The following is a 13184-nucleotide window of genomic DNA, read 5'->3' on the forward strand; positions in this document are numbered from 1 at the left end:
AGGAATGTAGAAAAGGGAGCAATTAGTCTATTTTTCAATAGCTCTAATATTAGGAAGTGTTTTCTTAGAATCAAGACTGAACTGGGCTCCTTGAAATTTTTTCCCATTGGTTCAACTTTTGAGATATCAAACAGGGGCAGCTAGGGTGCAGTGGATGGAGCATTGACCCTGCAGTCTAGAGGAGTTGAGTGAAATTCAACTCCAGATACTTAATAGTTATATGAACCCAGGTAAGTCACTTAACTCTATCTTAACCCCTATACAGACAGACAGACACACACACACACACACACACACACACACAACAGAAAAAAGTTCAACCAACTTTCAAAGTGACAATCTTTTAAATACTTGAAAGAAGTTATGTCTCTCCTAAGTTCTTCTCCAGGATGAACAGCTGCTGTTCCTTCAATTAATATGCATATGGTGCTACACTGAGGTATTTTACCATCTTGGTTATATCTTCTGGATATTGTTGATGCTCTTGTTAAAATATGACAGTCAGAACTGAATATAATACTCTAGAAGTAGTCTGACCAGAAGAATAAAATAGGACTATCATTTACTCCTCTGCTCTGGACACCCTAAACCCAAGACTGCATAACTTTTATGGCTGCAATATCAGACAGAACTCATTTGTATTAGGCTTCAAGTCTCATTAAAATTCCAAATCTTTTTTCAGAAAAAATGCTATCTAGTCATATTGCACTCAAAATTGAATCTAGCTATTAATCAACTCTTATTAAAGTTGGTCCAATGTTCCAGGCTATCTGGATGTCTTAAATCTTGACTCTGCCAATCAATGTATCATCTACCCTTCCCAATTACATAATATCTACAAATATCCTAAGCAAGTCATTGATTAAAAAAAAGAAAGCTAACTAGTATAAGACTAAACATCCTAGAGTGATTCATGAGTGCTACTCATCTCTCTATAGTGATGCATTGGGAAAAAACCCTTCCAATGATTATTAACAACTGCTCTTTGTTCAACTCTTCAACCACTTGAAAAGCTACATAACTTTCTCTAGCCCAGGGTTCCTTCATGCTGTCCACAAGAAGAGTAAAAGAGTGATCATCAAATATTTTGCTAAAATCTAGGCCAACTATTTCTACAGTGTCCCTTTTATCTACCAGTTGAGTAACTTCAGTCAAATGTATCCAAAGCTAGTTTTAGTACAAAATTATTTTCCTTGATGCTAATTTAATATTTCTCAAAAAGAAAGCCTCACTCAGAAAAGTAGGCGCAAAACAAGAAACAAGGCTAGCAAACAATTTCAGTTAGGAATTGAAGGGGGAAAAAAAATCAACTGAGCACTTAGCATCCTATCTTCGTATATTTACAAAAGACCAGCTGCTGCATAATTTGGTTTGTGACAAGAGGCTGCAGTGGATGGGTTGAGCCAGCTGAATCCATTTAATTGGCCTTTCTGGAAATTACACTTGGTTTAGATTGTCCTTTTGACAGATTTCCTCTCTTAGGAATCACACCTTAGATGCAGTGTTCTGCACTGAAGCAAATGCTCCCTTATCACTCTGCTCTTAGTTGGCAATCACTCTTTATCAGTGTGGGCACTGATGCATTGTGAATAGCGAACGAAGGCACCATACTGCTGTATGAAGAGATAACATGCACGCACATTACCTGTTTCTGAGGGAGTGTTTCTATTAAACAAATGCATTTCTCAACAGGACTTGAACTGATCTCAAAATCACTCTGAAGTATGTCACTTTGCCAGGTGTAGGAACTACATTAGTGTTTAACAAGTGTGGGACAATGACAATTTATTTAAATATGTAGAGCTCCCAAATCATCTGCAGGGATTGTAGAAGCCTCAGAAGGGAAAGGCTGGGAGTGGTGGATAAGTACATTAAGTTATGTGTGATTAGTTTGGAGTAAGCCTAAAAAAAATAATGCCATAGCGGAGATCACGATGTAACTTGGCAAGTGCCAAATTGGAAGAAGTGAATGTTCTAAAATGAAGAAACAAGTCAAAATAAATCAATGAAATGCATCTGCAGCTAGGAATTCACACAAAACCATTCTAAAATGTATCTGGACTCTGGCTCTGGGCCTGGAAGCATCCTAGAGCTCAAGATTGAAGGACTGAAATCTTCACTTTTTTTAAGAAAATGGTCTGTCCTCGACTATGCTCACAAACAGTACTCAATTCTTCTGCCATCTCCATGTCATAGCAATAACTGTCCCTGAAGACAAGAACATACTTCCACTCACTTCCACTTTACAGAATCCTTCTCTTCTCTTCAGGATGCAGCAAAAATACTTCTTCATGAAAAAAAAAGACTTCTTCATGAAGTCTTTCCTATCTAACTTGTATTTATTATATTTGTTATATAGGGCAGTTAGGTGGCTAAGTGGATGAAGTGTCTGTTTGGAATCAGGAAGAATCATCCTTCTGAGTTCAAATCTGGCCTCAGGCACAAATTAGCTATATGACAGTGGGCAAATCATATAACTAAAGAGGAGAAGGAAATGGCAAACCACTCCAGTATCTTTGCCAAAAAAAAAACCCAAGTGAGGTTGTGAAGAGTCAGATATGACTGAAAAATGACTAAACAATTTAAACCCTAAGCCATGAGTTCAGGGTCTACACCAAGAGACCTTGAAGAAAGATTTTTCAAGGGATACTAAAATGATAATCCTCCAAAAAAAAGCTCTTTTTTAAAGTTTTTTTTTTTTTGCAAGGCAGTGGGGTTAAGTGGCTTGCCAAGGCCACACAGCTAGGTAATTATTAAGTGTCTGAGGCCAGATTTGAACTCAGGTACTCCTGACTCCAGGGCCAGTGCTCTATTCACTGCACCACCTAGCTGCCCCCCAAAAAAGAACTCTTTGATACAGTAGCATTATGGTAATGATATTACCCAATGAGATGCCTACGTTTGAAGCCCAGTTCTTGATATCTATTAATTATGCAATCCTGGATAAGTCATATCATTTATGTAAACCCTCTATTTCCTCTTTTTGTAAATAGTGATAACATTTACACTCATTATTTCCCAAGACTGTTGTTATAATAAAGAGATAATTAAACCAAAACCCAGTTAAGGAAACTGAGGCTGAGATAATAAGTGATTTGCCAAAGTTCTCATAAGTCATCACTAATAGAACCCAAATTCAAACCTGAATGCTCAAGTGTCTAATTCAGTATTGTTTCTTTTTTACAATGCCTTTCTTCAGTCAGTTTTAAAACACTTTTTTTAAAATTGAGTATAAAAGTTCCTATCTTGAAAGTAAGAAAAAGGAGGATTTGGGGAGGAAAGGTCTCAAAAGATATAATTTTCTTTTTCATTTCTTTTCACTTCTACTTCACAATTTTGCTTAAAGCTAAGATTGACAAAAATTGCAATGCCAGAAAATGTGAAATCAGAAAAGGAAAGATAGGACTGCTAGTAATTAGACATTAGAGATTGGGACAATGTGCATTTTGTGAATAAAATAGACTATGAGACTAATGATTTGTTGCCAATGGCAAGGTTACTGCTCTGCTAGATATTTAGAGTCAATGATAGAAGGGAATCTTGCTCACTTTGAATCTAACTAGCAGCACTCAATACAAGCCTAATCATTTCACAGAACAGTAGGTTAAGTGCACAATTAACTAAGTGGCTCCTAAGTGTTCTGGTTCAGAAGGGATTAGCAAGTTTCTATTTCATATTTGTGAAATAGCATCTATTAATTTTTACATATTACTAAATTTTTAAAAATTCAAACAATCAGGAGCTAAAGAAACATCAAATGAATACTTAGGTTTTGTATAAAGAATTTTTTATCATATAGGATTCAAAAGTTGTTATAATTTGACTCAAAATTGTAATTATGCATTAAATCTATTCACAAAATTTTCAAGCAGTTAATACCTTTATCCTTATTGCAGCTCCAGGTATCCGTAAAAGTCCTTCAGTTTCTAATCCTCCCTCTTCTATTCGAGAAATCAACTGTACCGAAAAATAGATATTAATATTTAGAAACATAACTGTCAAGAATATCATATCTATTTTACATATAAATGACTGAAATTGATTACACCATATTCAGGTACGCATTCTATGATTAGCTGCCATTGCATTACTGCCTTCTAATAAACAAGCCCAAGAACTTGAAAACATAATTAATTTCATGTTGAACTCAAGAAAAAAAAGATGGCTCTCTTCATACTGCCTTAGTTACAAAAAATGAGAAAAATTATGTGATTTCACACAACAGCTGTGTTATTGCAAACAAGTAGAGAATGAGGATGCTCATTTTAAAAGCTCCAAAAATAATTGTTGCTACTGCTCTTGCAGGAGCCTGGACTCCGTGATCTAATCAATCTTCTGCATTCTCATATTTGCACATTTGCATCTCATTTTCACTTTGTTCAAAGACACATTTTAAAACAAGTTTTCAAAGATTTTCTGTTGGCAAATGTTCATTAAAACACAAACACCTCTAGGTATCTAATAGTTTTCATTCATGCAGGCCACAAACATATATATTAAATATTGACTATATAGAGTACTGTGCTAAGCAAAAAGAAAAGATGTGTAATTTAGTAAGACAAAACCCAACTCTGGTCGAGTTTATAGAATAATGGGCCCTAATATCTGATTAGAGTCTCAGAAAAGAGCAAACAGTCACTGAGGTTTGAAGAGTAAAATAATTTAAAATGGTGAAGGGGAAAAAAACTGATGAATGAAGGAGAGATCAGGGAACATTTTAAAGAATTTGGCTTAAAGGATAAGAAAGAATTCAATTTTTTGAGAGTTATTTCTATATGATACCTAAAGAGAGCATGTGTACATAGACAGACAGACACACATATACATACCCACACATACGTAAAATGAAAAAATGTTCATCAAGTGCTTACTACATGTCAAACACTGTCTAGTCTCAGAGTTGGATATACAATGGCAAAAGTGAAAGTGATGGAAAGCGATTTCCATTGAAGAGGCATTTTATCCATCTACCAATGTATCTAAAAGAGAGATGTACATATGTTATGAAATATATGATATGTACAAAATGAATAGATGGTAGGGTTTTTTTAGGGGGAACCCTAGAATCTGAGAGGGATCAGGAAAACTTTTATGAAAAAAAACCATTTGTTACCTTTAAGGTAGGTCTCCACGGTCATTGATCTTCTATTTTCTGTTGCCTGGAACTGGTGTGTGCCACCAGATATGGCCTTCAATAAGCACACTCAGCCAGCCAATGACACAAGGATATGAGTTTACCTTACTCAAACTGGATAAGTTTATTCCCACAAAGACATCAGTCCTATGGTCAAGAGAGCTACAGTGATAAAGGCCAATCAGCTGATATCTTAAGACTATGGGCATAGCCCCTATGACTACTCCTTTAGATAAACCCAGAAGACAGACTACCAGTACTCAGTCAGCTCCCCAAGGGTAAGGTTTAATGAGTGATTATCCCAACTTTCTAATGGTCAACATTCATCCCAAGCTGGTTACAACCAGCAACCAGCCCCTGGAAGAACTTCAGAGAGCTATGGAAAGAGCAAAAACAAAGTATTTACACTCTTTCTCAAGCTTAGGGCCAGCAGAGTCAATGGGGGCAACAAAGAAGCTTTGGCTACTTTTACTATGATAGTAATCTAAGAGGGCTTGAAGTGATGGTGGTGGCTATGGTAATTAGGGACTAGAGTGAAAGTGGTAACAGGAGCAGCTATGAAGGAGGTTAGAAAGGCACCGGGAGCAGAAGTCAGGGTGATGGAGGTAGCAGCAGCAGCAGTAGTGGCAGAAGACATGGAGGTGAACATGGAACCAGAGGTGCCATAGGAGGAAGTGACTGTACTAGATTCAATAAATTGGGGGGGAGGTATTGCAGGACCAAGGATCACACCATGACACTGAAGAGGAAAATTTGATACTATTTTCTTTTATAGCTTAGATGAGAAAGGTACCATTGAGTCTGTGGCAGATTACTTCAAGAAAATTGGCACTAAGACCAAGAACACAGGGTAGGCTATGATCAACTTGTATATAGATACAGACAAGAAAGCTGAAAGGAGAGGTGTCAGTATTGTATGATGATTTACCCCCCTTCTTCCAAGGCAACCATCAATTGGTTTGATAGCAAAGAATTTTCTGGAAACTCCATTAAAATCTCTTTTGCAATTCAAACTTCAACAAAGAATTTGGCAATGACCATGATGGTCATTGGTGCAGAGGACTTGTGGGTCAAAGAGGTTTTGGAGTTAAAGTAATGGTGGTGGCAATCAAGGAGGAATCCCAGTGAAGGATGGGGGTATAGGGTGAAAGGTAGCAGCAAACTAGAAACTAGTACACTGGAAATGTCCTAACCCTATCTGTGAATACATGAACTTAAATTGGAGAAATAAGTATAATCACTGTAAGATATATAAACCTGGTGGACCTGAAGTTCTCACAGAGGTATTATAGAGAGGATCAGAGAAGAGGCAGAGGTAACTATGACCATAGAAGATACAAGCAGAGGTAGGGATGCCAGGGGCTCTCACAGGGGCCAGGATAGAGGGAACAAAGGTAGCTTTGTACCTGGTACTGGCATCTTTGCACCATTTTTCTTTCCAGAACCAACTATTGATCCCTTTACTTTGTAACTTCTTGCCAAGCTCTTTATCTTTGTTCTGTAATTGTAACCACTCCCTCCCACCCCAGTCCCACTAAATGCCATTGTTTTAGTTAAAATAAATACATAAACCATTTAAGCCAAGTATTCTTTTTTTTTGCAAGGCAATGGGATTAAGTGACTTGCCCAAGGTCACATAGCTAGGCCAGATTTGAACTCAGGTACTCCTGACTCCAGGGCTGGTGCTCTATCCACTGTGCCACCTAGCTGCCCCTAAGACAAGTATTCTTAAAGGACACAATTCTTACTCCCAAGTTTCTATAAGTTTGATAGACTGTAAACAGTCCTTACCACAATGGATGCATGTAGTTTTTTTTTTGAAAAACTAATCTTGATAAAATGGTTCACATATATATTATATACATATATATATAAAATATATATTTATATTATATATACCCACACATATATATCCATGTGTATATGTATACATATATAATGTATATTCACAAATATACATACACATACATATACATGTAATGTATAAATGTCATGGTTCTCTTAACAAAAAGCAACTTAAAAATACTTTCCTATATATAGGGATAAAATAATTAAATAGAATTTACTGATATAAATGACTTAAGAGTTTGGAAATTTTCAAATAGGTATTCTCACCAAAGCATTTCTGCCCAAGTAAGGGAGCTTATTTTCTCATTGTATATATTCAACTAGAATTCAACTGGGAAGAAAAAGTTAACTTTTCTATCACAAAGGGTTTGCTATGTGTCAGTCCTTGCAGTCATCTTTCCATAAGGAAAATAGTTAAGTTGGATAAGAGCATATACAGAATGAATGAAACATTAAAAAGGCAGAAAGATTTCTTTAATTGTAAAAAAGATTCAATGAAGGTTAAGTGTAAAATCTTGCAATTAAGTTATAAAATCTGTACAAAAACTGAAAAATTATGATCTTAAGTGAAACTGGAATGGATTGAAATCCACATATAAAGGGCCTAAAAATTCTGGGTAGTCAGAATTTCAATATCTGAATTTCAGTACCTAAAAGTGTGAAGTTGTTTTTTTAAAGCAAAAAACCTAGGCTAAATTAAAAGCAAATGTCTCAAGGATTCTTAACCTGGGTATTAACTGTGTTTAACCATAATGGGATTTAATTTGTAATCCTATTTATTTTTTAATTTAAAAATTCTAAGAAGAGGTCCTAATGCACCACCAGACTGCCAAAGGAATTCAAGACACATGCAAAAATGGTTGACATCTATAATAAAAGTTGAGAATATAGCTTCTTAATATTTCATTGAACAAAATAGATCAGAAATTGTGTTCAGTTCCACATGCTATGTTCTAAGAACACTAACAAGCAAGCAATAATTCAGAGGAGGTAACAAGCAGGATAACAGATCACAAAAATCAGTATCATTAGGAACTACTGAAGAAATAAAAAATATCCTAGCCCAGTTAAATCTATGTGGGACGTAACATTTTTCTTCAAATAGTTTTAAGGCTGGCTATCCGATGGATGAAGAATTAGATATACACCATGAAGTCAATGGATGGGCAGAGTTCAGATCAACAAAGGGAAAATGTTTTAATATTGCACCCTCCCTTAGAGGAACTGACATTATTTTAGGGTATTAAAATCTCTACCACTAGAAGTATTCAAGCTGACACTAGAACACCAAGTCACAGATACTACATAGAAATCCTGGATTGGATTAAAGGTGTACCAGAAGACAATTATGTCCTTTCTAACTCTAAGAGTCTATGACTTTCAAATCTACAAGATAACTGTCAATATTATCTAGATAAGGCAGCTAGGTGGCACAGTAGATAGAGCACCTGCCCGGGAGTCAGGAGGACCTGAGTTCAAATCCGACCTCAGACACTTAATAATTACCTAGCTATGTGGCCTTGGGCAAGCCACTTAACCCCATTGCCTAAAAAAAATATTATCTAGATAAAGCAGTGAATGAAATATGGACTTGAAAAATAGAGCTTTTTAAATTATCAACACAATATCTTTCTCTACTTTTTATCAAGGAAAGAATTATGTTCACTGACCTAGCATCCATCCTAATAGTTTCCCTGTGCTTTTCATTAATTGCAATTGGCAGCTACTACTCTCCCCCAGAACTTGATACCTCATTAAGAAAATGAGGCAAAAGCATAGAACATATGAGAAAAGTAAAGTTTGGAACCAAGGGTTGAAGTTCACAACATTGCTTTGGGAGCAATGGTCAGTGAGCAACAACAGATGGTCAGTGGAAGGAACTGAGAAAGACAAAAATTCACTTCCTCAGGAGTCAAGTTGAGATTTTATCCTATAGTCACCATCAGACAGTAATTGAATTAAGGTTCAAAATTCAGAGTGTGAAACTGAAATTAAATGATCTATAAACTGTGATTCTTCTCATACACAGAAGAGTAGATTAGAATCCTGTTGGTATTTTAAAATTGCATTATTTCAACTTTTTAAATTAACTTTTGGAAAACAATAATGATCCCAAAATGACTTTGAAGATAAAAGAAAATATCTAGAACCTATATATAACCAAATGCTTAAAGGACTGTGATTTGAATTTAACAAAATAAAGGATTAGCTGTAGAAATTCTAGGGCAATGAGTCAATTAGCAGTTAGTAAATACCTACTATGTACCAGGCTACATACTGGGGATATAAAGAAAGGTATAAAAAGTATACCCTCAAGGCGCTCAAACCAAATGAAGGAGAAAATGGCCAAACACTTATGTACAAGCAAGATTATATAGGTGTTTGTATACACACACACACACACACACACACATACACATGATAAATTGGGGGGTATTTTTAGTGAAAAGGCATTAAAATTAAACAGTACCCTAGAAAAGGCTCCTTACAAAAGATGGAACTTCAGGTGAAAATTGAAGGAAGCCCAGAAAAACTAATAATAGGCAGAAATGAGAAGCAAATGTGGGGGACATTCACCAGTGAAAACAGAATGGGTAGATAGTGTATTGTGTAACTCAGCAAGAAGGTCAATGTAATTGGATCATAGAACGCAGAAAGGGAAGAGTCCAACTTATGAAGAGTTTTAAAAGCCAAACAATGGAAAGATATAGGACAGATAATCCAAAAATCATTTATGGTTGGCTCTGGAAACCATTAGGATTCTGTAGCAGATCTACTCTCCTTCGTTATTCATGCATTCAAATGTTTACTGAACACCTATGTTCAAAGTCCAATGTTTGGCATAGTAGAGAAATTCAATAACACATAGCTCTGCATTGTTTAGGTTGGAATTAAACTTAATAAGCATTTTCTGATCATATAACAACTAGTAGAAGAAAGAGGAGGCTGGTTTCAGAAGTTTTGATTTCCCTGGATAACTGACATAAGAATTGAAAGTGGAATATATTGATGACTTGATAAAATTAAAAAATGATTGCTGTGCTCTATTTTAGAAAAAAAATCATCTGCTATATTAAACCTGACATACTGAGAATAAACAGAAAAGGAAAAGAATACAGACAGAATATTCAGGAAGGACTTAAAGAGTAATGATTTCTTCCTTGGGATAACTTCTTCCACCAATGAAAATCACACTCGATCACACATTAGTAGGTTGTAAAGGAGAAGTCTCTACAGCAGAAGCCATCACATGCTGACCCAGTTGCTGATCATGGATCACTCAGACACAGATTCTCTGTCACTGAAAAACTCAAAATGTTTCTAGTTTGGTAGAACCTGTCAGGGTCACATATCACCAGTAATAATGTTTGATTAATCCATAGCTCTATGCCATAGGATTTTAGTGGGAGAACTGTAAAATTTCTAACAAATGTATGAACATTTCCTAATATTACAAGAATTCTCAAACTTTTTGTTTGCTTGTTTTTGAATGCTATGGATCTCTTTTGGGAGTGATGCTTATGGATCCCTTTTGAAAAATTTATAATCTGAGAAAAACTTAGAGGTAGAGACATAAAAATGAAGATGTAGATTTTTTTTTCTGAATCAAGTTCATGGATCCCCTAAAACAAAGTACTCCTATTCAAATGGGTTACAAGGAATTGAACTGTCAGTCAAATAAAAGCAATCTCTAACTAAAGTTAGTCAAGGAATTATTAATTCAGCCTTAATCCCACAAAAAGCAGTTCTGTGAAATACATGTCATCAACTCTTGAAACTGAAAATTGAAGTGATTACCAAACCAATTGCAAAAGACATGACAATTCAGGAGACTCCATTATAAGAATATTAATGGCAAAGCCATCAATCTTCAGAATTCACTATTCCCAAACCCAGATAACTTACTCGTTGTCTACTCACTTTTTGAAAGATCAAGGGTATCCTCGTGCCTGGAACTCTCTTCTGATCCTGTTCTAGCAATACTGACAAGGGAACACCAAAAAGACCGGAGTCTGCACAAAGCAAAAGAAAATAGAACATTTCACATCTATTTCAAAGTATGAAAATAGGGATAGAAAGAGATGATTTCAAAGCCACAAGCTTTCCTTGCACATTTGGAGCTCCTGACCTCCCACTCAGTATAGCAGAGCTGAATGAATATATGCAATCAGGTTACTAAGTGTAATCAAACTAAATATTCTGGTAAAAGGCAAATATCTTTTCATATCCTCTTCCATAAGAGTGGGAAATTCTATTTTAGCATAGATCAAAATTCAGAATGCTATAATGAATGAAATAATATAAAGGGACCATCTGCTTTTTTCAGAAATCAGTTGGCAATATGACCTTATTCAGCAAATCTTCTTTTCAAAAAATATAATGTAAGGCAAAGAACTTGGAAAAGATGTATGGAACTTTATAAAGATCAGAAAAAAACTGAAGTTCATTTAACTATGCTATCAATCATCACATCGCTGAAAAGAACTGCTGCTACTTCATATCTCTAAAGGGACCTAATACAGAAAAACATTCACAAAACTTTCCTTAAACTGAGATCACAAAATTAACTATTTAATGTCCTTTATATTTATGTTCATAAAAAATATTTGTATCAGAAGAGAAAAAAACTAAATTATCCATCAAGAAACATTTATCAAGCAACTACTATGCTCAGGCACTGCACTAGGTGACTAGAGAAGACAGATAAAAGTGAAACATTCTAGACTAGACTATGAGTTCTTTGAAAACCAGGACCAAAAATTTACATTAATTGAGAGGAAGAGCCTAACTCTTACATATATATACATACATACATATATATATATATATATATATATATATATATGTATATAAATGGATACACACACACACACACACACACACAAAACAAATACAAAACAATTCCATTACATTGTAGTTTATAAGTGCATATTGTCTCATGAGAACCTTTTAGAAGTATTATTTAATCTCCATTTCACAGATGAGGGAAAAAATGAGGTTCAAGATTTAAATGACTAGCCTTTTAAGTGGCAGAGCTAGCACTCCTAGACCTACGATTTTAAAACCAATACAATTTCATCACATCAATCCTTAAAAAACTGAAAATAAGACAGTTGGCTTAATGTTAATTTCTTCATTCTAAGCATCAGTTCAAACTATGAAAGAACTATGAGATCCTCTAGGACAAGAGAGTGCAAAGAACCTTAATCCTAAATCCATTTGGCAACAGTATACATTTCAGGGCTTCTTGGGAGACAAGATCATCAGGATTTAAAACAGAAGCATGGTTGAGGGGGGGAAAAAACCCTACAACTTCTCAGTGGTTTTCTAAGCAATTTCTACTCAGTTTCCATTATAGGAAATCCCACTAAGAGAGCCCTGAGGAACTCATTATGCCATAAAAATCTATAATGAGTCTTTGGTAAAAGAAATAGAAAGCAAAACTGAGGGATGAACAGGGTTTGTTGCACTGCTAAAATGGGTACAGAATTGATTCTACTCAAGGGACAAAGAATTGGATCTGGTAATTGTAAACTCCCAAGTGAGGAAACTCACTTTACCAATGTGGGTTTGTATGTTCTCTGAAATTTCTAGTATAAAAGAATTACCTAGAGTATTCAGAGATTAAGTGATTTGTCCAGGATTACACAGCTAGCATGTGTCATACAGAGGTAGCTAGGTCTTCCTGGCTTCAAAGCTGCTTCTTTTCATTCCACTGCATTATGAAAAAAAAAATCAAATTTCATTTGATAAGGGGTAAGGCTAGTTCATGTATAATGTTTCACCAAAGGGGAGGAATTTCTTATGCACAAAGTTTGATTGTCTAAATAGTCTGATAGAACAACTACCAGCAAAGCTAGCAATAACCAACAAAATAGTGATGTGAGAGGGAAAAAAATAATTACAACCACCTCAAGGGATCAGGCTACCATACTCTGAATTTTTTAGAAAGTCATCTTCATTCTCTCTCTCAAACATAGAAATAGGCATGAAATTATTTATGATCCTTATATAAGCTCCACTTTTGAACTACAAGATGTTTTTATTACTCTGGAAATACTGTTCTCTAGAGCTAAATTTGTAGATGAATCAATAAGTATACCAAACACAGCACTGAAACATGTAGAATTGCCCACAATGACAGTATCAAATGGAGTGAGAAGCCATCCCTCCCTCTGAATTCCCTTAACAGGAACTTTTA

The 13184-nt window shown here is 35.3% G+C and overlaps 1 protein-coding gene across 2 annotated transcripts in view; it reads right to left on the reverse strand.

Moving 5' to 3' along the window:
- Positions 1 to 13184, reverse strand: part of ARHGAP18 (Rho GTPase activating protein 18) — a 222350-nt gene that overhangs the window by 35287 nt on the left and 173879 nt on the right. For both annotated transcript variants that reach the window (XM_074187562.1, XM_074187563.1), the window contains 2 exons: positions 10904 to 10995; positions 3880 to 3957 (listed from right to left, as the gene is read on the reverse strand). In XM_074187562.1, coding sequence (XP_074043663.1) covers positions 3880 to 3957; positions 10904 to 10995 — 170 coding nt within the window. The remainder of the gene's footprint in view (positions 1 to 3879; positions 3958 to 10903; positions 10996 to 13184) is intronic.

This window comes from Macrotis lagotis, chromosome 5 (genome assembly GCF_037893015.1).
Source record: "Macrotis lagotis isolate mMagLag1 chromosome 5, bilby.v1.9.chrom.fasta, whole genome shotgun sequence".
Classification (NCBI taxonomy): Eukaryota; Metazoa; Chordata; class Mammalia; order Peramelemorphia; family Peramelidae; genus Macrotis; species Macrotis lagotis.